This window comes from Danio aesculapii, chromosome 18, assembly GCF_903798145.1.
Source record: "Danio aesculapii chromosome 18, fDanAes4.1, whole genome shotgun sequence".
In the NCBI taxonomy this organism is placed as follows: domain Eukaryota; kingdom Metazoa; phylum Chordata; class Actinopteri; order Cypriniformes; family Danionidae; genus Danio; species Danio aesculapii.
In genome coordinates this window covers 7,620,956-7,645,839 of record NC_079452.1, presented here as the reverse complement: position 1 = coordinate 7,645,839, position 24,884 = coordinate 7,620,956, and the positions used below count along the sequence as shown (strand labels likewise).

At 35.7% G+C, this 24,884-nt stretch overlaps 1 protein-coding gene across 1 annotated transcript; it reads right to left on the bottom strand.

Moving 5' to 3' along the window:
- Positions 1 to 14,577: 14,577 nt before the first annotated feature.
- On the bottom strand, positions 14,578 to 22,281 carry arpp19a (cAMP-regulated phosphoprotein 19a). Its single transcript, XM_056478609.1, has 3 exons — positions 22,126 to 22,281; positions 16,034 to 16,153; positions 14,578 to 15,301 (listed from the first exon to the last, which is right to left on the bottom strand). The coding sequence occupies exons 1-3, from the start codon at positions 22,168 to 22,170 to the stop codon at positions 15,131 to 15,133; spliced, it is 336 nt and encodes a 111-aa protein (XP_056334584.1). The 5' UTR covers positions 22,171 to 22,281; the 3' UTR covers positions 14,578 to 15,130.
- Positions 22,282 to 24,884: the final 2,603 nt, after the last annotated feature.

Here is a 24,884-nt window from a genome sequence, read left to right as displayed (position 1 = left end):
CACCGGGTGCTCCAGTTTTCCCCCAGAGTTCCAACAAATGTGGTATAGGTGAATTGAATAAGTACAAATGTGTGTGAATGCAAGAGTGTACGGATGTTTCCCAGTACTGGGTTGTGGCTGAAAGGGCATCCGCTACATAAAACATATGCTGGATAAGTTGCGGTTCATTCTGCTGTGGCAACGCCTGATAAATACAGGGAGTAAGCTATAGGAAAATTAATGAATGTATAAATAAATAAAAAAGAAAATAGCCTCAGCTCCTTCAAGTTTTCAATCCTTCTCAGAAATCATCAATAGGCTGTAGTGTATTAATAATAGAGCTGCCAGTGAATCATTGAAAAATTAGATTTTTCACAAGCTTGCATTTTAGTTCCAATACACAATCAATATCAGATTTTTTTTTCCAAAATCGTAAATAATACATTTAAAATGTATACAGTTAACTTTGTCAACCAATTGCAGTATTGTGTGGGTTATTGTTTTAATGATATATAGACTGTGATATTGTTACAATTGGTGTTATTGGATTTTATACAGTTTTTATATCTAATATAATTCCAACATATCTGAGTTAGTCACATAACTGATTTCAAGTCCTGATTATAAAACCTAAAATTTTCTGTTTAAAAAGATAAGATATCCAAACATCCATTTTAAATGTTTTTCAAAATAAAATATATCATGTTCAATGGGACAAAAGCTGCTGTTTTTTTTAACTCAGACATTTAAAAAGAACTTATTTTAATACCGCAATACTGCAATAAAGTCAAAATATGATATTTTCATCCAAGGTCATAATCATTTACTGGCCAATGCCAAAATTTAATTGTTTTGTTTTTAGGACAACACTATCTCCAGCAGAAAAGATATCCAAAGATGCAGTTCTAAAATGTAAAGAAATTAGTGTTTTTGAAACAAATGAGCCGAAGTCAGTGATTTCTTTCCATTATTTAGCCTGACATGTTTACTGCTCCAAAATAGTAAAAATGTTTCTTAAAATAAAATATATTATGTTCAAAGGGGAAAAATGTTTTTGTTTTTTTTACCCAGACAATTACAAAGAATATATTTTAGACCAGTAATCACAATACCGTGAAACCATGATATTTTTATCCAATGTTATCATACCATCAGAATCATATACCGGTCCATGCCTAATACTAATATAAAACACATATATTTCAATCATTATATGACACACAACTTGCCTAGAAAAAAATAACTATATCATGCGACCACAAAAACCAACCATGTTACCCATATTTAAATGCATTAGTCTACTACACAATAACATTTGTAGAGCTACAGATCGTTGCTACTTGTCTAAGGCCTGAATCCAAATAAACATTCTGCGCTCTGGGAGATTTCAAAAGAATCCATCAGTGCATTTACAATAAGACAGCTGCATCATGGGGGATGGGTGAGCCTCCCCGCTTCTTTCTCTCCCTCTCTCTTGAGTAAAACAACCAGTCATTCGTCATCTGAGACATCATTATGACCATATGTGATGACGTCACATTCAGGCTGGTACGCAACAATATCACACTTATTTATGTCTTCAAAGAGACACGCCTTAAATATGTACAGCAAGAGACCGAAAACAACTACTCTCTGCAAGATGCAGACTGTTAGAGCATGCTCGCATCAGCACCAGAGATGCTCCCATCATCCCATGCAGGCAACGATGCTCACATCAGCACCGCCCGCATCCCACTGGCTCTCAGCCATCAACCACAACTGTGACCCATATCAATACATCCTTTGAAAACCTCTTGCTTGTCTAACACTTAAGATTTTTTTAGCGTCTGACTGTCAATGGTGCATCTAATACAGTTCAAAGCTTATGCATGCATTAATTCTCAGTAAATAATGACAAACAATGCAGTGTTTCATAAACATTCACTATAAATACTATATTTAACGCAGTATTTCTTAATAATGTTGACGTTTTAAAGGGTAAATAGCGTGTAAATCTCTTTTAACAAAAGAATAATAAGCATAACACTGTCGTATTAGAATATAAACAATGGGTTATTCATCAGAAATAAAGCATGTATGGTGAAATACATAATTCATATGATCAGAGGGCAATAATGTCAACATATGCCCTACAATGACAACACGACCAACGTGCAATCAGCAATAACCGCGCTTTTTGTCAACACGCTGGCGTTTAATTTACAGCCTCGGCATTTATATTTGACGTCCAGACAGTCAGATGCTGAGTGTGTGAGTTTACCTTTGTATATAATTCAGACGCAGCCATGATGATGATGGTCGCTCGGTGTTCCTGCAATCACAGTCAGCTGAACATCCGAACGGTCGCAAACATTCAAGTCTCTCCGGTGGATTTCACTCAGCGAAAGGTCTTTAGGAGGACGTCATGAATCCAGAGGCTTCTGCTCATTCCTCATAGAGCTGCTGCTCGTGTGTGAGTGTTTTTTTTTTTTGGCGTGTCTCTGTTCGTTCTGGGTGCGATCTATGCAGAGAATGAGTCAATGAAAACGCGGTTGCCATGACCGAGAGAAACAATGTCGCAAGAGTGCGCTCTGGTGGACAAGAGTGGATCATTACACGCTGGCATCCCACTGGTTTTCTAAAATTATTTTATTTTATTTTATTTTAGAGAAATTATTTAATTAAAACAGAAAACAATGTGTCAGAAAATGTTTTTGTAATTTGATCTCTGACATGATTTAAGTAAACAAGTTTAATGAATGTCTTTTTAAATTATTTTGACAACACCAACATGTTTACTTTTACAATATGTGCAATTATTATTTTTCATAGTATTTATAATAATAATGATAACAATTATATTTATTTTATATTAAATATTACATGATATAAAAAGTATAATCTTTTTCAATTTAATTGTATAATAAGCATCGTCGTATGCTGGTTTTGTGCTATAAAAAGTGTTAACATTTTTATTTAAAAAAATAAAATAAAAAGTGATTATTATTCATAAGACTTGAAAGTAACATTTAATTAGTTACTAATGATTCACATTTAATATTAAAAACCAAAATCTGCATCCAACATTAATACTAAAGAAAACCAACATTCAGCTTTCACACATTAAATTGTAATTTATTCCTAAATTTATGGAATTTCACCCTCAGTAGTAGTCCTTATTAGTCAGAATTATTAGCCCCCTGAATTATTAACCCCCTGCTTATTTTTTTCCCCAATTTCTGTTTAACGGAGAGTAGATTTTTTTTCAACACATTTCTAAACATAATAGTTTTAATAACTCATTTCTAATAACTGATTTATTTTATCTGTGCCATGATGACAGTAAACAATATTTTACTAGATATTTTTCAAGACACTTCTATACAGCTTAAAGTGACATTTAAAGACTTAACTAGGTTAATTAGGTTAACTAGCCAGGTTAGGGTAATTAGGCAAGATATTGAATAATGATGGTTTGTTCTGTAGACTATCGAAAAAAAAATAGCTTAAAGGGGCTAATATTACTGACCTTTAAATGTTTTTAAAAAAAATTAAAAACTGCTTTTATTCTAGCCGAAATAAAATAAATAAGGCTTTCTCCAGAAGGAAAAATATAATCAGACATACTGTGAAAATGTCCTTGCTCTATTAAATATTATTTGGGAAATATTTACATATGTTTTAATGAAAAAAAACAATATCGACAGGCGTCACAGTGGCAAAGTAGGTAGCACGATAGCCTCACAGCAAGAAGGTCACTGGTTCGAGTCCTGGCTGGGTCAGTTGGCATTTTTGTGTGGAGTTCCAATCCGTCTCATGGATCAACGTTTATCATTTTTGCATCATCTTGTTTCTCATTATCTTTATTAAATATGATTATTTGATTATTTAAATGAGTATTTAACTTTGAATTGATTTTAACTAATGAATAAGTTAACACACTGCTCTATGTAAGAATGTTCAGTGCGTTTGCCTGTCTCTTGTCTCTGTCTTTTTTAACTTTTTCAGGAGCCACCAAACTAGGTCAGAGGTCACGGAGACCTCGAGTGGAACTGAGGGCTGAGGACTGGAAGCAACTATTTCTATTGTTATTTCTATGAGTTAATACTATCTAAAATGTCTAAAGTGACTGCTATTTTTACGGTTAATTCTTTTAAAGTGATTCTACTTTTTATTCAAGATAGACTTTGTGTAGTAAGGATATAACTGCCTGAATGTAGATTATACCGGTTTTTAACCAGTTTTGATAAAGATGGCTGAGAGTACACTCAGCCTTGGATAAGAAACAGATTATACTTTAAGTGTGTGTGTTCTATTTGATTGTGAATCTGTTTCACAGGTCTGGAGTCAGCTCTAAACAGTCTAGTGGATGTCTGGCGTTTATGCTTAAGATATTGTTCAGAATTGAACACACACACCCCACGTGGATATTTTCTGAGTCTATCTGTGTTTTAACCAATCAGGTTAGAACACCTATATGTGTGACGCAGTTATTTACGTTATGTGAGAGTATAATTGTTATTGATTTGTGATTGTAAGCAGAGCGGCCTAGGAACTCATTGCGAGTGTTGAAGTTGGCTTCCGCTGATGAAACTGCAAACTATCTTCAGTAAACTTTATTTATTTATTTGAATCTCTGACTCTGGCTCTTTCCTTATCTGACAGACTGGTCATTCTTTGGGTTAAACTGTATACCATCCCTACACTTTGTGTTTTTCCTCTGGGTGCTCCGGTTTTCTCCACAGTCCAAAGACATGCGCCTGTATGTGTGTGAATGCAAGAGTGTATGGGTGTTTCCCTGTGTTGTGTTGCGGTTGGAAGGGCATCCACTGTGTAAAACATTAGCTGGATAAGTTGGCAGTTCCTTATGCTGTGATGACCCCCGATTAATAAAGGGACCAAGCCGAAAAGAAAATGAATGAATGAATGAAACAATATTGACACAAAATTGCATAATAAACACCCCTTCAACTTGAACCAGTTCTAATACCATCTTCTCAAGACAAAATGCTCTTCACCTGATACTTTACATTAACTGATATAACTACAACAATTCAGGTTAGAATTAGACTGCTGAATGTGAATTGACAATTTTTCTCCCCTTCTGCTAGAAAGTTTTTCATACATCCAGGCTCTATAATCTATTGATCTATAAAGTGTATATACTTTCCACACATCACCATGACTCTATTTATAAGATGACACTACTAAAATGTATTACCAGTCAACATACTGTATGCTGGGAATTTTTTTAACATATTTTTAACATTTATTAAATTGACAAGAAATCAGTTGTCATAGATGTGTCTCATGTGTTTTACACAGCAAATGCCCTTTTAGCTGCAACCCAGTACTGGAAAACATACATACACTCACATTCACTAATGCAATTTAGTTTATTCAATTCACCTGTAGCGCATGTGTTTGGACTGTGGGGGAAACCGGAGCACCCTGGAGGAAACCCATAGGAACACGAGGAGAACTGAGCCACTGTGTCGCCCTTGTCTCAGATTTAGTTATGATAAATAACTAAATATATAATATGATGAATTTCAATAAATATTGGAAAGTAAATTAAGTCAATGATAAGCTGCAAAAGGTTTGGAAGCCCTATAAAAATATTTTCAAATGTATTTGCAAAAGTACACAGTAAAGGGTAAATTTACTGATTTTCAGACAGAAACTAAAATTCTGTCATCATTTTTCAACCTTCACTTGTTTAAAGCCTATTGAGTTTCTTTCTTCTGCTAAATATAAAAGAAGATATCTGGTTGATGGGTCTCAACCAGCATTCTTCTAAAAATCTTTTGTGTTCAACAGAATGAAGAACCTCATGAAGGTCTAAAGACCACATTAGGGGAATTTATTATGTGAGGTAATTTCTTTCATTTTTTTAACGTGAACCCTTTAAATCGAAATTTAATAATCTATAATTATTGGGAAAAAATAAAAAGCCTAAAAATCAGAAGTGAACATGCAATATACACACTCAATTTAACAAGAAATTAAAGAAATAGCAAAACCTATAGAATATACAAGACATGTCACTTGTATCTTTTTGTATGTTGGAAAGTGTAACAGTCAATATGGCGAATAAAGCCATATATACCAAACTCGTATATATTAAATTTGCCATGGGTAATTTCCTAATTAATGCGGTAATATGTAAAAATAACTAGAAAATGTTGCTTTAACTCATACACTGAAAAAATTATATCTGCAAAATTGTTGCAAACTATTTATATGGGTTGGATTTATACAAACAAATTAAATTTGGTAATTGGTTTTAACTTAATTTGTTTGTTTAAATTCAGTCCAAAATTTGTTTACAACCACTTAACTTAAAAAAAAAATGTGTAAATCCAAGAAATCATGTTTGAATATTTTTTCAGTGTATTAACTAATGCAGTATCATTTGTAACATTTAATAATGAACTTATTACAGTAAAAACATAAACGATCCCACATAGATTTCGATGCAAAAAACAGTAGTCGAGCTGCTCCTGCCTTTACATTGATTTTCTCGCAATATATTGTCCTCTATCTGTCAAGTGACAGTATTTACATTTTAAATGTCTTATTCATTTACAACATTTAAATGAATCATTTAAGTTCAGTTTAATTTTTGTAGCTTATAGAAAATAAAACAAACAAAATGTTACGTTAGTTTCAAAATGTTGATCTCTGTCAAAGGCATTCGCATCAACCACCACCGCAATCATGCTTCCTTTTTTTCAGATGGGATGGCGGGCCAAATCAAAGGGTACCCACGGGCCCTACTTTGGGCATCTCTGTGCTAGATGCTTGAGTGAACGCCCCCCGGTGGTTTAATGTAGTACAGCTCATAAATCCCACCTTCTTCCTTCTCCATGTAAACGAACTAGACCCAAATGAAAAAAAAAAAAACAAACTAGAAACCCAAATAGAAAAAAATTAATTTAAGGCATTTGTTATATGTTTCATGTACAATGGCGGTTCAATGATTTTATGGTGGCTTAGTCTGTGTCCAGTTAGTGTCTGAAATGTTCTTCTAAAAACGATAATTTGTCTCAGCCTCTTATGCTATATTCAGTAATGTCACGTTAAAGGCCATGAAAATAACCTATTCTTTGCTTAGGTACAGGTACTTACTGTTTGCGTGGCGGTAAAATGTCCCCTCTTCTTTGCTATTGTGGCCGATTCCTTTAAGAGATTTATTTATTTATTTTTATATGCAAGTACTAGTTAACTTCAGCAAAACTTGCATCTAATGTTTTGTTTTATTCACTTTAAGAGTTCCTATGTTTGTTGTAGGTGGGGCTGTAAATAGTGTGACACCGGGTGAATGTTCAAGCTTCCCTCTGTGTGCCCGCGCTCAGTCGCGTGGTGCACGCAGATGGTGAAGCAGAGGATTGAGAGAGTTTCCGGTGTTAAACTATACTGACTGTGCCTCACTGTTTTGTTAAGGGAATAAATCAGTGTTTCTTCACCTCATCTGTGTGTGTGACCGTGTTTGGGAGGGAAGTCCATTTGAAGTCTGCTACACTATAAAAGTAAAATGACTAAACCTAGCTTGATAAAAATTGTCATTTAAGATGAAAGGTTTTATATTGCACTTACATATACATTTTTAATTCATATTTTTAAATTTGTTTAAAGAGCCCATATTATGGGTTTTTGAAAATGCCCTTCCATGTAGTGTGTAACACAGCTCTAAGTGAAGTGAAATATCCAGCTAAGGCTTAAATCTGTAAGTGTACAGTGTTTAAAACTATTGATTCATCTATAAAAGAGTCGACTCAGTGCTTCAAACGAGTCGTCTTGATAACGAGTCATTAGGTGTTTCGCGATGACGCAGCTACGAAACACAAGTAGTTGGGCGCGCAAACCCGGGAGATTTGAAACCTGCGGCCCCGCCCACTAACAGAAAAAAAAGTCTCACACACACACACACACACAGACAGACACCGGTCGAATGAAGTCACGCTGTGCAGATGGATATTATTGTGTCTAATTAAAGAGGAAACCTCAGCATTATAGCCCAGCCTTGAGCAGTTCTGAGTGCTTCTGAAAACTATATGCTTTCAAAGAAGACTTCATCAGTTTGTTAAAGGATCAGTGAAGACTGAACATGGATCAGTGCATCATGGATCAGTTTCTTCCCCCATTTCACCAGTGTAAGTACGTGCGATTAAAATTATTGCCTCGTTTACTCTATCTTGCAAATGATGTATTTAGTTGTGTTTTGTTACTTGTAACCGCGTGTGCTGTATCAGGTTAACTCTTTATATTCTCATATCGCGTGTAAAGCCACGTTGAAAACGCGACGCGTGCCGCTTTGATTACGGATCGTCAGCTGTTTACACACATGCAACGGTCAAGTAATGTGTGTGTGTAACGCACAGGTATTCGCGGATATAACTGAGCGCCGCGCCGCCTCAATTCAGCCGCTCATTTATGGACGCGCCGGCCCTGTGTGTGTGCGTCTCCTCGTGTGTGTAACGCACGGGTAGTCGCGGATATAACTGAGCGCCGCGCCGCCTCAATTCAGCCGCTCCTTTATGGACGCGCCGGCCCTGTGTGTGTGCGTCTCCTCGTGTGTGTAACGCACGGGTAGTCGCGGATATAACTGAGCGCCGCGCCGCCTCAATTCAGCCGCTCCTTTATGGACGCGCCGGCCCTGTGTGTGTGTGTGTGTGTGTAATGCACAGGTATTCGCGGATATAACAGAGCGCCACGCCGCCTCAATTCAGCCGCTCATTTATGGACGCGCCGGCCCTGTGTGTGTGTGTCTCGTGTGTGCAACGCACGGGTATTCGCGGATATAACTGAGCGCCGCGCCGCGCCGCCTCAATTCAGCCGCTCCTTTATGGACGCGCCGGCCCTGTGTGTGTGTGTGTGTAACGCACGAGTATTCGCGGATATAACTGAGCGCCGCGCCCTCTCTATTCAGCCGCTCATTTATGGACGCGCAGGCCCTTTGTGTGTGTGTGTGTGTGTGTGTGAAAAGAGTAAGAAGACTGTGACTAGGAGGCTAGGAGATCTCCTCGCCAGTTCTTGGACTTTTTGCTCAATAAAATAGTTCGTCGTCAGTATTTTCTAGTCCATCGTCTGTGTTTACATTCACCCACTGGCAGCCAAAATCCACTGTGAAGCGTGTGTGCACTGTGACTACTTTTATATTGTAGATTAGCAGCTGGGCATTTCACTCTGTCTCGCGCTGAAGCCTGTCACTGTCGACCAATCGCAGCAGGCTGCCATTGGTCCAATCAGCGCAGATTAGCTTCGCGCTGAGGATGGGTTTGGGAACAAATGAATCGCTGAACGATTCATATGGGAGTCGCTGGGATAATTAGGTAAAAATAAATGCAGATTATAAGACCATCAAAGTGTTGTTTGACCTTGCATGCATATTAGACTGTTGTTGGAGACCCTTACAACCTAAATATGACCCTATTTCATGTATAATATGGGCTCTTTAAAAAAAAAAAAATCAATGGGACATGTTTTTTCACCTTTAATCACCTTTTGTTCCCATCTTAAACTTTAATCTAGACTTAAGTTCTCATGCCATTTTGTCAAATATATATTTTGTCAAACTTTTGATTCAATAATGCTAAGTACAGTACACATCAATTGTATTTTAAAGTCCCTAATCCTATGCTACTGTTAATTTGTAATACTCAGAATATGTTTGAGCAGTTACACATTAGTAACATATTACACAACCAAAAAGATCGCTAAACTAATGCTGTATTAAAGTTAAAAGAAAAGCAAAGTTTGTAGACAAACTTTATGGTGTCTAGAGAAAGCCAAATCTTAAAGTTTGAAGTAGTTTTAAAGTTTTAATAATTGAAGTTTTAAGACGTTTGAAACTTTTGATGGGTTGAAATGTGTTGAAATGGGGGTTCTGAGCGGTTGCTAAGGTATTGCTAATTGGTTGCTAGGGTGTTGTGAATTGTTGCTAGGTTGTCCTGAGTGGTTGCTTTGGTGTTGCTAGGCAGCTGTTAGGGTGTTCTGAGTGGTCGCCAGGCGGGTTGCTAAGGCATTGCTAGGGTGTTTAATGTGATTGCTAAGATGTTGCTAGGGTGTTTCGAGTGGTTCCTAAGGCATTAGGTGGTTGCTAGGGTGTTCTGGGTACTTGCTTGGGTTCTGAGTGGTTGTTAGGTGGTTGCTAGGCATTGCTGTGTGGTTGCTAAGAAGTTGCTAGGTGGTTTCTAAGGTGTTTCTAGGCGGTTGCTAAGGTGCTGCTAGATGGTTGCTAAGGTGTTGTTAGGTGGTTGCTAGGGTGTTCTGATTGGTTGCTAGGCGATTGCCAAGGCGTTGCTAAGGTGTCGCAAGGTGGATGCTAAGGTCTTGCTATGCAGTTGCTAAGATTAGTTATCATGGTTCTAGTTTGAATTAGCATGTTGCTAGCATAAATTAACGTATTTTAAGCATGGTTCTAGTATGAATAAGCATGTTGCTAGTATGTTTATAGTATAGATTGGCATGTTGCTCATATGTTTATAGTATGAATTAGCATGTTGCTAGTATGATTAGTATGAATTAGCATGTCACTAGTATGATTAGTATGTTTGTTAGCATGTTTCTTGTATGGATTAGTATATTGTTAGCATGAATTGGTATGTTGTTGGTATGTCTAATGTAAAGTCAATGGCAGTTTTTTATAATGGAAGTCTATGGGACAGTTGCTAGGGTGCCATAAGTGGTTGCTAGGGTGTGGCTAGTATGTTAAAAGGTCATCAGTCATTGGCAGATTGGTAGTCTGAGTTAACTGAGCACAACTTTAAGTCTGTATGACAGTCTGGTGTAAAGTTATATGGTCACAAAGTTTAGTCCAATGTTAAGTCAATGGGACTTTTCAGAATTTTTCGGGACAGTTTTCAGTTGGAAAAGATATAGCAACTTAATTTACTACAGTTTGGAGTTAGTTTGGTGGTTGTAGTATGAACGGTCTAGGAGGAGATGCGTTCTTTTAACAGTTTAAGAAAAAGACGGAAGAATAATAAGTTTTAGTATAACAGTATGTTGGCTTTCTTAAGCCACCATAATAAGAAATAGTCAACAGGCAGTTATCAAAAGGCATTACCTTCAGCTGTGGTAAAGACAGACAACAAAATTCAACCCGAAAGCACAGAAGGTTTGTAAAACTATTTTATTTACAAGTCAAAATGGCTCAAAAGCGGCCACAGTCTATGCTCATGCAAACCGTGGACAATTGACTGTAGTGCGACGATGTGTGAGTGAGGAGCCGACAGACAACCGTCTCCCTCCTCTGCATAGAAGACAATGTACAGGAGATCTCATGGAGTTTATTACACACCAGAAGGTGGAGAAGCAATCCTCACTGCCCGGTGTCTACATCCAGACACAAGTGATGTATGAAAAAGGTACGTGTGGCGTTCTAGAACTGCTTGCCAATCTGTGCATTGGCACTACATCATTGTAAGGCTTCAAGCTCTATGATACAAGGCAAGATGACAGCAGCTTCAGAGATCTGCATTACATGCTATCAAACATGATAAACCGAGTGTCCTCCACTTAAAGCTGAAACGTGACCAAAAAAAAGAAAAGAAAATGAGCTTTCTTATGACAGAAACGGGGTGCTGATCAACCACATTATTAGAGGTTACTTTCAATTCACAATCAGTTCAAGCACTTAAGTCCTTAATTACAAAAACTTTCTTCCCAAAATGAAAATTCTGGTCAAATTTACTCACTTTTGAGTCTGAGATATCCAAAACACATACATGATTTTTTTTTTGGGAGATTTTATATTCAAGCTGCATTCCATTCACACAATGGAACAACCACATTAATTAAACACACCAACAATCATTGAAGTAAAGTAAATAATTAAAGTGTCAATTTCTTGTACACTTCAATGCAATAGGCCCTTAAAAATGGGTAGTTTTTGGGAACTTGATCATTCTTAAGTATGGCGGTTTCTGTGTTTTAAAGAAGCCGAAATGGTTTCCAACATTGTTCTTCTGTACCGTTAGAATGGTTTGTGGACAGTTACTGTAAAATTAATGACTTTTAATTTAATCTTAATCATTATTGTTATAATTATTGGTGTGATCGGGGGGCATTTCAGAAAGAAGGTAAAGTGAAAACTCTGAGTATGTTAACTCTGAAATGAGGGAAACTCTGGTTTTTGTGTTTCAGAATGGAACATATGTCAAATTCAAGAAAGCAGAGTAAGTTGAGCCCATTTTTAAAACTAGGGAGTTTACTCAAATTCAGAGTCAGTTACCATGGTAGGAAGTAGTCAAACTGGTCAGAAGCAGACTTTCTTTGGTAAACGCAGAGTTTCTTTTAGTCTTCTCCCCCTTTTAAATGCACAAGCAATGTTTAAGTACTTCATTTATTCATGCACGCAGCAAAAAATGCTTTTCATACTAGGTGTTTTTTCATATTTCAAGTACAAATATGAAAAAAACAACAACACTTAAATCAAGATGGTATTTCTGTAATTGAAAATGATATTAGATATTTAGGGGCCTTTTACATGACAATGTTTTCAGCCAAAAACTGAAAACTTTATGCGTTTTGCCTTTCCGTTTACAGGCCAACTGTGTTTTTGGGACTGAATACACATAAATTTGAAAACGGGTTACAAAGTAGATGTTTTGAATATGCCACCACTGTCCTGTCCACATAAACACCCCAAAACAAGAGTCTTTGAAAAGACATATATCTGAAAATGGGTTTTTGAAAACGCCACTTTTGTCGTGTCTGCGTAAACACCCAAAAATGAGAATTTGAAAACACAAATCTGAAAATGGTTACTAAGTAGTTTTTGAAAACGTTAACATTGTCATGTCTGTGTAAACACGAAAACAAGAAGCTTTGAAAACACAAATCTAAAAACAGGTTACAAAGTAGAAGTCTCTGAAAATGCCACTGTTTTTGTGTCCACGTAAACACCTAAAACGAGTCTTTGAAAACACAAATGTGAAAAAGGTTACAAAGTGGACATTTTTGAAAATGCCACTGCTTTCAAGTCCGCATAAACACACGAAAACGAGAGTCTTAGAAAACACAAAAATCTGAAAACGGGAAGACGTTTTTGAAAACGTCACTATTCTCGTGTCTGCGTAACACCAGAAAAGGAGTCTTTAAAAATAAATTGTCATGGTATGCATAAATGAAAACGAGAAAACACAAAAATCTGAAAATGCCACTGTTGTCATGTCCACCCTGAGACACCCGAAAACGAGTGTTTGTATCCCATTTGAAGATTTATCTGTTTTCAAAGTAGAAGTTTTTAAAAATGCCACTGTTGCCGTGTCTGAGTAAATGTTGTGTCCACGTAAATACCTGAAAACGAGTCTTTGAAAATGATAAGTCTAGCATGTGCATGGTACATCTTTAGGAGAGAGTATATTAAAGGCAAACACGCAACAATGGCAGAGTACGTAGTAGTGTTGATGTTGCACAAGCGTTTGCCAAGTCAGTAAAGTGCAGATTTACTTCAAACCTAATACAGCACTGCTGACCATTTTCGCAGATGTGGAAATGTGGATCGTTTTGAAAACGTTTATTTGTTACACTTTTATTAAAATGCAAGAGAAAAACTTTTCCTATTTTGGCCTAGGTCACTGACATGTAAACATAATCTTAAGTCTTATTTGCTAGGGGCATTTAAATTAAACTCATTTTGCTTAAGTAAAATTATCTGCCAGTGAAGAATTAGAAATAATCTTAATAATGAAAACCCGACTATATGGAGTGTCAATTGCAAATATACAGTAGCTTCTCTACCCTCAAATATCATGAAAGGTCAACTCAGCCTATTCAGAGTTGATTGAACTTCAGCTGATCTAAAACTTAAAAACCTGAATTTACCATCTCAGAGTAAGTTCAAGTTTAAACCTAGAGTCGGTTTACTTCCTTACTGAAATGTGCCCCATTTTAACATGGATCTAAATATTGTAACAATGCAAGATTTGTGATAAAATGAACTAAGATTAAAAAATAATTGCAGAAATACTGCAATTAGGTATGTTCTGATTAATTGTATGCAAATTGTACTTTGTTGATAAATCACATTTGACTCAACTGGTAAACATTAAATTTGGCAGATCACACAAAGCGATTACATTTTGGCAAAGTAAATCATGAGGACCAGTGTCAGAATATTACAGTATATGATATGCCACAAAGAATTGACCAAATTTGCACTACAAATTCACAACAAAAGTGAAATAAAATAAAACTAAATTATTATGGCCACCAAATTAGGAAGTTGAATGTGAAAATGAATGAGGAGTGTCAATTTGCAGCATTTGTTCTAACATAAAACAGCCAATTAGAACACAGTGGCTAAAAATTTTGCTGAGTGTTTTGCTGACTGAATTTTACACACTCGTGAATTTTCTCATCATAAACATGATGAAGATTAAGCAGCTTCATTAATTATAATGAGATGATTAGGACTGACATCCTGAGGACAACTGATAATAAAGTCATCTAATGGCACCTTACTCTAATCTCATTTACACTTGTACATACTCATACTTGGTTTGATGTTTTTATGGTCCAAATGTCATGTCAATGGTTGCCAGCAATGACTGCAGCACACCATTTTAATGTACTTCAACTTAACGCAAACAGAAATGATGCTTAAACTAAGGAGGCGAATTTTTAATAGGAAATTACTTCTATATGCTTACATCCCACACAAAGTTACTGTAAATCTCAAGTCTAGAAGACTCTTCAGCCCTTTTCTTTAACAGACTTTTTTTGAAACAGAGCAGCTTGGACATTCCACTAAACATCTCCTTTTGATTTGAGTAAATAACGTCAGAATTTTCATCTTTGGGAGACCTTGTCCTCTAAGCAGTGGGTAATTGAGGAATGGTTACAATTTTTTAAATGCAAAACATCTTCTAAAATGCTGCTTGCCCTCACTCACTAGTAAATATGTACACTTTCGACTACACACTACAACACATGTAAAATACCAGAAGACCTTTGAGAACTTCACCCCCCTTTGGAGCCACGACCCAGCCCATCTCACAGTGCGGCAGTACAGCTCTGGAACATCTGCAACCCTTGAATATTCAGTGTATTTTCAGAGGACAGGAAAACGAGAGAGAGGACGAGGGCAGGAATGCAGGATCAGAGAGAAATGTGGATGAAGAGACAGGAAGTGGGAGTGTGGAGGGAAGGACAGCAGCAGGTATCAGCCAGCCAGTTTGCTGGCCACCAGAGAGGGTTTCCTTTGCGGGAGGTCCTGAGGGGTGGGGATGTGGTCTCCGGTGATCTCAGCCTTCTCCGTCTGCGCTGCTGGAAGCTGCTTGTTTTTGATTTTGGCCTTCGCCATGTTGTAGTCGCCCGAGTCAAAGTACTTTGGCTGGAAAAGAAAGCAGTGGAGAAGAGTATTATGAGATGAAGAAATTCTAGCATTATGGATGTGACATTTGCAGTAAAAAATAAAAAATAAAAATCACAGAGAAAGTATACAGTTGAAGTCAGAATTATTAACCCCCCTTGGAATTGTTTTTTTTCTTCTTTTTAAATATTTACCAAATGATGATTAGCAGAGCAAGGAAATTTTCAAAGTGTGTCTGATAATATTTTTTCTTCTGGAGAAAGTCTTTTTTGTTTTATTTCAGCAAGAATGAAAGCAGTTTTAATTTTTAAAGAACCATTTTAACCACTTACATCTGTAAGCTATATATTTTTCAATAGTCAATAAGACAAACCATCGTTAAACAATAACTTGCCTAATTACCCTAACCTGACAAGTTAACCTAATTAACCTAGTTAACCCTTTAAATGTCACTTTAAGCTGTATAGAAGTGTCTTGAAAAATATCTAGTCAAATATTATTTACTGTCATTATGGCAAAGATAAAATAAATCAATTATTAGAAATGAGTTATTAAAACTATTATGTTTAGAAATGTGTTTACATATACACATATACATACATACATACATATCACAGAAAAGCTAAATATTGCAATGTCATGTTTTTCCAATATCGTGCAGCCCTACATGACACTGTGATGTTCAACTACAGTCTGCATAAAACCATCATCCCACTAATAAGCATAGAAAGAGAGAGTGTGAATGGATCTCACCCCCTTCTGCAGTCGTTTTCTGAGGAGATCAGACCCTCCGGGTTTGTTACCCAGGTGTGGGTATTTGGCCTTCAGTTTGGCTTCTTCCATTTTCTCTAGACAGATCTTATTCTCCTCATCCTAAGAGAAAAAGCATCACACTTTTAACAGCAATATATTTGTGCCATACATTACATTAAATGTTTCTCAAAAGACACGCAAAGACATTATCCCATACGTTTGAAAATGATGAAATGACTGCATAGTGCATGTTGGCTCAGATATAAATAAAGTCAGAAGATATCAATAATGCTTGTTATCAGGTCTGTCACGGTAAGTCATTTTTGTTGTGCGATATTGTCATAGAAATTATTGCAATAAGTGATATTATTGTCATTTTAAGACCAATTCATGTCTGTGTTTATATAATGAATATACAACAGCATATAAATAAACACTTTCATGGGACAATAACAACATGTAAATGTGTTTGTAAAGTTGCTTTAACATTATTCCTGAATCGTCACTTTTCTGGAAGTGGACCGCAGATTCGGAACAGAGCTCATTTGGACATTGTCTTCTAAACCTGTCAAAAGTTTTCAGGATAATGTGAAAATCCCCCTTTTCTTCTTTTTAATTGAGATTAAATGAGATGACAAAATCTGCACAATCAGCTAAAATGTTGAAGACATTTCATTTTTATGTTTTTTATACATTGCTTAACCAAACATTATTGAAGTCATGTCTATGTGTTGCAAGGTAAGTTAATATATTGATTATTGCGACTGTAATACTTATATCACCTACTAAATCTGATAGTTATTAATTGATTGTGATTGAACTGCATTCAAAGCCATTGTAAATTGCTCAATAAACATACACCCATGATCTGGCAAGCAAGATTACAATATCAGTAATTACTATATCAAAAATTTTGGCCAATCACATGGTCCTCCTCTCTACTCTTTATGCTTGAAGATTACAAAACAAAGCCAAACAGTTCTTTTGCGTACTTACATTGTTGTGCTATTAAACCATTGTTATATCTAATCACATAAGAAGAAGTGATGGGTCATTCCTGAAAAGACTGACTCGTTCATTCGCACATTGAGCAGGTGGAGGAGAAGATTAGTTCCTTTTTTTGAGTCTTCTATCGGGTTTGAGTCAATCGTTCATCACACAAAAAACATAAGCCAATCATATGCAAAACAAACGACTAAAACTTGAAGACATGTCAGAAGAGATGAGATAAAAGATCTAGGTAAACAGTTAATAATTATTTCTTTCTTTTTCTCATATCATCATTATAGTTATAATTGTTTGTAGTCAGATCAATCTTAATCTCCCTACAATCTCATTAACTCAGCATTACTGTATCACTGCAACATTGTGTTGCTATGCTTACATGCATTTTGACAGCAAAATTAACCAGGCTATATTAATTGAGTGGGAACCGTTTTTTTTTTTTTTCATGCAGCTTGCCTAACAATGAGCTCAGCTGATCTAATTGAACTCTAAACCGCAGCTTCTAAGCTTATTGCTGTAATAGTTTAAGATGATTTTAGAACACATGTGGCAAAGTGCATGTTTCTGCAAGAATTTGTGGGCAATTCAGTGTTTGGATTTAACTATTTAACTCAGCAGGCAAGCAACACATAGTGTGTCCAGTCATTAGTTATACTTTTCAATGTTCTTTTCAGTGGTATATAAACACTGTTTAGAAATCTGCATTTTTGTTTAACACTAGAACTACAGAGGCAGTAATTTTTGACATCTTTTTTTTTTAATTGGTAATTTAATAGTGTGTTGTCTATAGTACCCTGACTTTTATTACCTTTTTTATTACCTTAGTAAATGCTAAGGTATTTCTACCGTGAATGACTACAGTATAACGGTCAAATTGACCACATGCATTTTTTCCTGCTTTTTTGAATACATGTGCCTCTGTTGCATGGCAACTTTTTTGCTAACAAAGACATAACATTACTTCATACAAGACATAATAATTGACACCCAAAAACAACATTTTGCATTGGGGTAAAAATACTTTGCTCCCCTGCTTGCCGGACAGTGTGAGGCTTTTGATTAGTAACAATTATAAACTATATTACAAAAAAAGATTGCATTTTAGATTAACATAACAGCCACATAAAATATGACAACAGACATCCAAAGCTTAATTTTAAATTAGCTTGATTGATTTGGCCATTTTAGTAGTTATAGATTTCTGTTAGTTCCAGTGTTTAAACGTTTGTTTTCCAAAGGTGTCTCCTCCACACTAATATGTTAGAAAAAGCCAAAGCTTATAAAAGCTTTTACAAATATACAGTTGACGTCAGAATTATTAGCCCCCCTAAATTATTAGCCCCATTTATTTTTTCCCAATTTCTGTTTATCGGAGAATAATTTTTCAACACATTTCTAAACATAATAGTTTTAATAACTCATTTCTAATAACTCATTAATTTTATCTCTGCCATGATGACAGTAAATAATATTGTACTGAATATTTTTCAATACATTTCTATACGGCTTAAAGTGTCATTTAACAGCTTAACTAGGTTAATTAGGTTAACTTGGCAGGTTAGGGTAATTAGGCAAGTTATTGTACAACGATGGTTTGTTCTGTAGACTATTGAAAAAATATATAGCTTAAAGGGGCTAATAATTTTGACCTTAAAATGTTTTTTGAAAACTGCTTTTTATCTAGCCAAAATAAAACAAATAAGACTTTCTCCAGAAGAAAAAATGTTATCAGACACACTGTGTAAATTTCCTTGCTCTGTTAAACATCATTTGGGAAATATTTAACAAAAGAAAAAAAAATTCAAGGGGGGCTAATAATTCTGACTTCAACTGTAACTGGATTAATGAAGTAAACATTTCATGTTATGTTGTCTTTGGAAGCAGGGGGCTGGTGTTTAAGAACATGATCAGTACTAGACAGTTCTGGAAAGCATATATGATAAATTATTTTTATGATGGACTTTTACTCAAGTTGGGCTGTGCTGATAGACGATATTATATCGAATTGTTATCAAATTTATGTAAACAACAATAAGCCCTGGGATTTTTTACTCTATATTGTTCTAAGAGCCAATCACACTGCAGAAATGTGCAACAATGAGAATGTAAAAGTGTGTCGATATTAGAGATGTACCAAATTTTCGGCTATCTAAAATCTATTGGCCATAAATATGTTATGGCATTTAATGTACCCTCTGATTTTTGTGGCTTCAGTCATTGTTGGGGTACTCTTTTAAATCTGGAAGCATTAACAACTTATATTGAAATATTTATTGTTATTGTTCAATATGAAAAATAGTTATCGAGATAGCATTTTTGCCATATTGCTTAATCCTATACTCAGGTATTTTAGAATATAACAATTATAAAAAATTATATATATAAAAAACATTTCAGACGGTGTGGCTGTTGTGGTGAGGTTGTTATATGTTCAGGCTAAATTCGCACATTGATGTGTACTAAATAATGTATTTTTTTTACAATTACGTAGTACATTGCATCTTATCAGATTAAAAAACATTATATATAAATATTATAACATTATATTTATATATATTTGACTCAAATGAGCACATGGATTTATACATTTTGGTGGACTTTTGTGAAATAGCCTAAAATGTGCATAAAAATTCATGTATAAAAACATAGTTAATGACAGTCTCAGCATTGATATTCTTAACAACATCATGTCTGATAAAGGGATGACCATAGACTGGGGATAACGCATTTTATCATTTTTTTATTTATCACCGTGTCAGCATCTACGGCTACTATAATAATGGCAGATTGAGGCAAAGTTGGTTTTATATATTCACACATTGGCACTTTCCCCTGAAATATATAGTTTTACAAAAATATTCTTTGCTAATTGTAATTGGTGAAATTATATTAGCAGCCAATGACTATCAAAGTAAAACATTGTTCACAGCCAAATAAATAGTGTGATAATGTGATTTCAGATGGAACATTTAAAGTACCATGGTAAACAATGAAGGAAGAATGTCACAAGTGGTCACTGAACGAATGTGCAAATATAAAACAAATTTTACCTCAATTAATGGCAGGAATCAGATTTAGTCATTTCCAAAAGAAAAACTAGATATTTAGATGTTTTGGATAAATAAATAAATCAAATCTAATGGTATCAAGAGAATAAAACTAATTCCTCACAGGGGAACCTAAGTATTACAGTTTAATAAAACATAGTTAAAAGGCATTCAATCCAAAAAAGTAACAACTGTAACAGAAATGTGGGATATTAATAATTGCCACTGTTCTCAAATGTTAGTCTACACATGAACTTTTCTGTAACTGTATTGGTCTTTGTCAGTCACATGCATTTGTTGTGTGTGATGTCACACGTGCGCCATATTTGCGGTCTTGCTTCTATGAGCAACTTGAGAGAGAAATAACGTAAGACACATACATGCCGTAAAAAGGTTAACAAGAAAATCGAAAGCACACTGTACTACAATAAACTTAACAAAGATGCCGGGGATTGTTATTTTGATTAACTGTCTTACGTTCATGATTAGGCATGGAATGATAACCGGTTACAAGGTTTACCGTGATTTGGAGAAGTCAAGGTTTTAATACCGCTAAAATGTTCTGTAATACCGTTCCCAAGGTATATGTACGTTTTTTTTAATGTATTTTTTATGTGTTGTAAAGAAATCTGTGTTTTTGAAGCTAGTGTAGAGAGCAGATGTCAGAGACGCAGTGGTGCAGTAAGTAGTGCTGTCGCCTCACAGCAAGAAGGTCGCTGGTTCTAGCCTCGGCTGGGTCAGTTGGCGTTTCTGTGTGGAAACATGTTCTCCCTGCGTTCGCGTGGGTTTCCTCCGGGTGCTCCGGTTTCCCCCGCAGTTCAAAGACATGTGGTATAGGTGAATTGGGTAGGCTAAACTGTCCATAGTGTATGTGTGTGAATGAGTGTGTTTGGATGTTTCTCAAAGATGGGTTGCGGCTGGAAGGGCATTCTCTGCGTTACATTATTTATTAATATGTGGCTCTTTTTGGATTCTCAGAAGCTATAAAAATTTAAAATGTAAAACAGGAAAAACGTTGGGACCATTGTTTTTGTTTACATTCCTCAAAATGAAATATAGTGGTCCATGCGTATTCACGAAATGGATTTGTATGAATTAACTGCAAACCCTCATTGCTGATAATAATAATGACATGCCATACTGTATATTATTAGTGATTTAATAAACATTGTTTTAATTTTAACATTATTAAACTACAGTAAGTATTTTTAATTATGTATTGCAGTGCTTCAATTCCAGCATGGCAGTCAAATTTACAACAGCTCCAAATTAGAAACCATATATATTTAAAAACCATAAACACTTACAATAAAACATACCAAATGCTCAAACATTTGATCTGTATTGTTTAATTTTTAGGGTAGTAAAAAATTCTAATTTGGTTCGGAACTATCAAGAATGTATTGCTTATTTTGAATGAAATTGTGGTGCTGCTTTATTCATTGTATATCGTGTCAGAATTTAATTTCTATAAAATCTTTATGTCAATCCACACTGACTTCCTCAGCTTATGTATACATAAACTGAGAAATTGTAGGTCACAAAACACATTTAACTTAACGTGAATAAAACGTTACTGAAGGCTTTGCACCAGTAAACGTAGCTTCGTATGCTAATGGCTAGCTAACGTCACAAACCTATCTGGAACAAAACAAACCAACTGTAACATTAATAATAGCCACATTTCAACCCATATATCTATTTTATCCACGTTATCTACCAGGCAATCTAATACAGCTGGTCATTTTAATACTCTATCAGAATATATTGATGTTTGGTCATAGAAGGCCTTCACACATCTGTAGCAACAGAGCTTTGAATTACATTCAGATGTAACTTACCAACAAGACAGAACATAAAGCTAACATCAAATCTGCCAGTGATATTAATGCAGGTTTTTATTTGAAGATCGCTTTTAACTTGATGTGTCATCTATTCTATGTGACTTATCTGAGTGTGTAAATACTGTTTTATAGCGGAAAAGCTCAAATCTCTTTAAGACTGCAACGCTCTGAAGCCATGATCTTCAAATATACTCACTTTCTGCTCCCCCACATTCGTCTCCTCGGGCTTTATATCCTCCATTTCGCCTGATATATTTGATCTGTGTTGATTGTGTAGTTTAGAAATCACAACCTGAGCTTCTGATCTACGGACTATTCTACTGTAAGCATTTAGCCCGCCCACGAACACACCAATACTACTATGGCGAAGGCTACCTAATGAATATTAATTACGTAAGGTGACGTACGGCCAATGGTAAAGCCATGAATAGTAATCAACTAACGTAATAGTAATCAAGTAACGTAACGTTAACGTTACAGTTTAGCTAGCGAATAGACGATTCAATGTTGCCAGACGTACGATAATTATCGGATTTGTACGATAATTTCGACCTCTGTACGATGTACGATCAATGAGAAAAATCCTATAATGTATGATAATTTCAGAATTTTATGGTATTTAAAAGTAATTTGATTGTAATCTTCTGGCTTCTTTACTTATTGATCTAGCTGCATCTTTCCCTTACTGTCTGTGAGGAAAAGGTGGAGTTAGGCACGTTTTCGAACATCTCATAGTATGTTCTTCTCAGCCAATCAACATGGAGAATGGCTCTCTCTCTCTCTCAGGAGCTCGCTTGCCTGTGGTTAGGTTAGTAGTTTTCAGTTTGATCCTTTAAGCAATAATGTTAAAACAATTAGTGCTGTAAAGGAAGGTGAGAATAACAAGGGAGTTTTCGCTTGATGTTCTCATTTCTCCCCATTCAAATGCGTCATGTGAATGTGTTTTTTTCCAAGTTAATCTCATCAAAACAAAGCATGCACACCGAGTGTGTTAAAAGTTGGGGAGGCAATAGCCAACCAGCATTATTTTGCAGTCCATGACGGCATCCAATTTGTACAGCAAAATGAATGCCTCAACATCTGACAACATGCAACATTCGATGACAGCAACTCAGAGGAGGAGTTTGAATCTTCCCACTAAGGTAATTTTTTAATGTATTGTGGTAATTTGCACATTGTGTCAAAACAGTATGTGTCTAGATAATAGCTGTATACTCGTTTGACTCGTGTACGATAATTTTCCTCCAAATACGACAATTTTGAGATTCTAGTATGATATTTTGACATTTACAATCTGGCAGCACTGAGAATTACCGTGTTTGTAAACATTCAGGATGAGCGCAGCCAGGTTGCAGGAAAAAAACACGGGAGCGCTAGCATTTACAGCGAGGGAATGACATGTGATGCGGTGAGTTTGTTGTTGTCTTAGAAATAAGTTATATTGATTACATATTATATATATTATTTACATAATGCTTTCAGCGTATTATAACAGCTTGTCACCCAGTGATTCGGCAAAATGAACGTTAAAGTTCGTCTGACAGGTCCATTTGCGATAGCACCCTCCCAATGGATATTGAATAAGACAAAATGGCCAAGCATCCATCCCCAAATATACAACTATCTCATTGAAACTCCAAGTGTTTTTACAAAACATACACTTTTACATTTCATTTTTAGCATTCAGAGTCCGCAGTTTAATTAACCACATTTAACTGCTTTTGCTGAAATCAAAAATGAGTAATGTGTATGATTCAGCATAGCACGAACTTACCTGAAATAAGAACTGCAGAGTCGAGCATTTTTAATTACGTCATCACTCATTCAGTTCCCTTTTAGCCAAAGACGTCTGCGGTTGGCATTAAAAGCAGTGTGGTGTACGGTAAAAGTTTTTTGGCATCCTACTGCACAACATGACATGTTTAACTATGAATAATGAATAAACAAAATTGGCCTTAGTGTATGTGTGTTAATAATTGTGTATGGATGTTTCACAGTAGGTAGCTTGTGCCTCACAGCAAGAAGGTCACTGGTTTGAGTCTCGGCTGGGTTAGTTGCCATTTCTCTGTGGAGTTTGCATTTTCTCCTCGTGTTCACGTGGGTTTCCTCCGGGTGCTCCGATTTCCTCCTCACAGTCCAAAAACATGCGCTATAGATGAACTGGGTAAGCTAAATTGTCCATAGTGTATGTGTATGAAAGAGTGTGAGTGTTTCCCAGTAATGGATTGCAGCTGGAAGGGCATCCACTGTGTAATATGCTGGATAAGTTGGCGGTTCATTCCGCGGTGGCGACCCCGGATGAATAAAGGGACTAAGGCGAAAAGAAAATGAATGAATACTGTATTGTATTGTGATTAGATTTCTTAGAAAAATAGTCGCACATATTACTAGGCTGTTTTTAAAAAGTTGGCACAGTGCATCATTATCAGTGATATATGATGGATTTTTAGGAAGGGTACTTTTTAGTTTAACTCTGTTTTATTGATGCATATAAGACAGAAAGTTACAGAATCAAATACAAAGAATCACAAGAATCAATTGTTCCTAAAGCAGAAAACAAAATTAGTTCACATTTTCTTCCTCTCTTGAGTCAAACAGTACAATTATATATTCTTGCATCAAATAGGTAGGCTACTTTTAACAGAATGAGTCTTGCATAGTTTATGGGGGAAATTAGTATTTAATTTGCATCTCCAGTGTATTCATATTGTTGTTGTTATGGATGTTGTTCTCCTCACTGACCTCCATAGATTTGAGATATGAACCAATGACATGTCAAAGATGTTCAGAGGTTTTCAGAGAGCACACCTACTGATTGTGTAATCGTCACAGAGTGTGTAATTATCAAGGAATGTGTAATCGTCATGTCAAGGATTCAAATCAAACTCCCAGAAAAGTTTGCTTTAGTAAGCTGTTTTGTACTTCATTTTGGATGGATTTTGTTCGAAATTATAT

What these genes read in the sequence shown, in the direction of transcription:
- arpp19a (XM_056478609.1), bottom strand. Translation starts at nt 22,170, where the DNA reads ATGGAGGATATAAAGCCCGAGGAGACGAATGTGGGGGAGCAGAAA. An exon ending in CGAATGTGGGGGAGCAGAAA is followed by an intron (nt 16,154 to 22,125) that starts GTGAGTATATTT and finishes TTTTTCTCTTAG; the next exon opens with GATGAGGAGAATAAGATCTG. An exon ending in GAAAACGACTGCAGAAGGGG is followed by an intron (nt 15,302 to 16,033) that starts GTGAGATCCATT and finishes TTTCTTTTCCAG; the next exon opens with CCAAAGTACTTTGACTCGGG.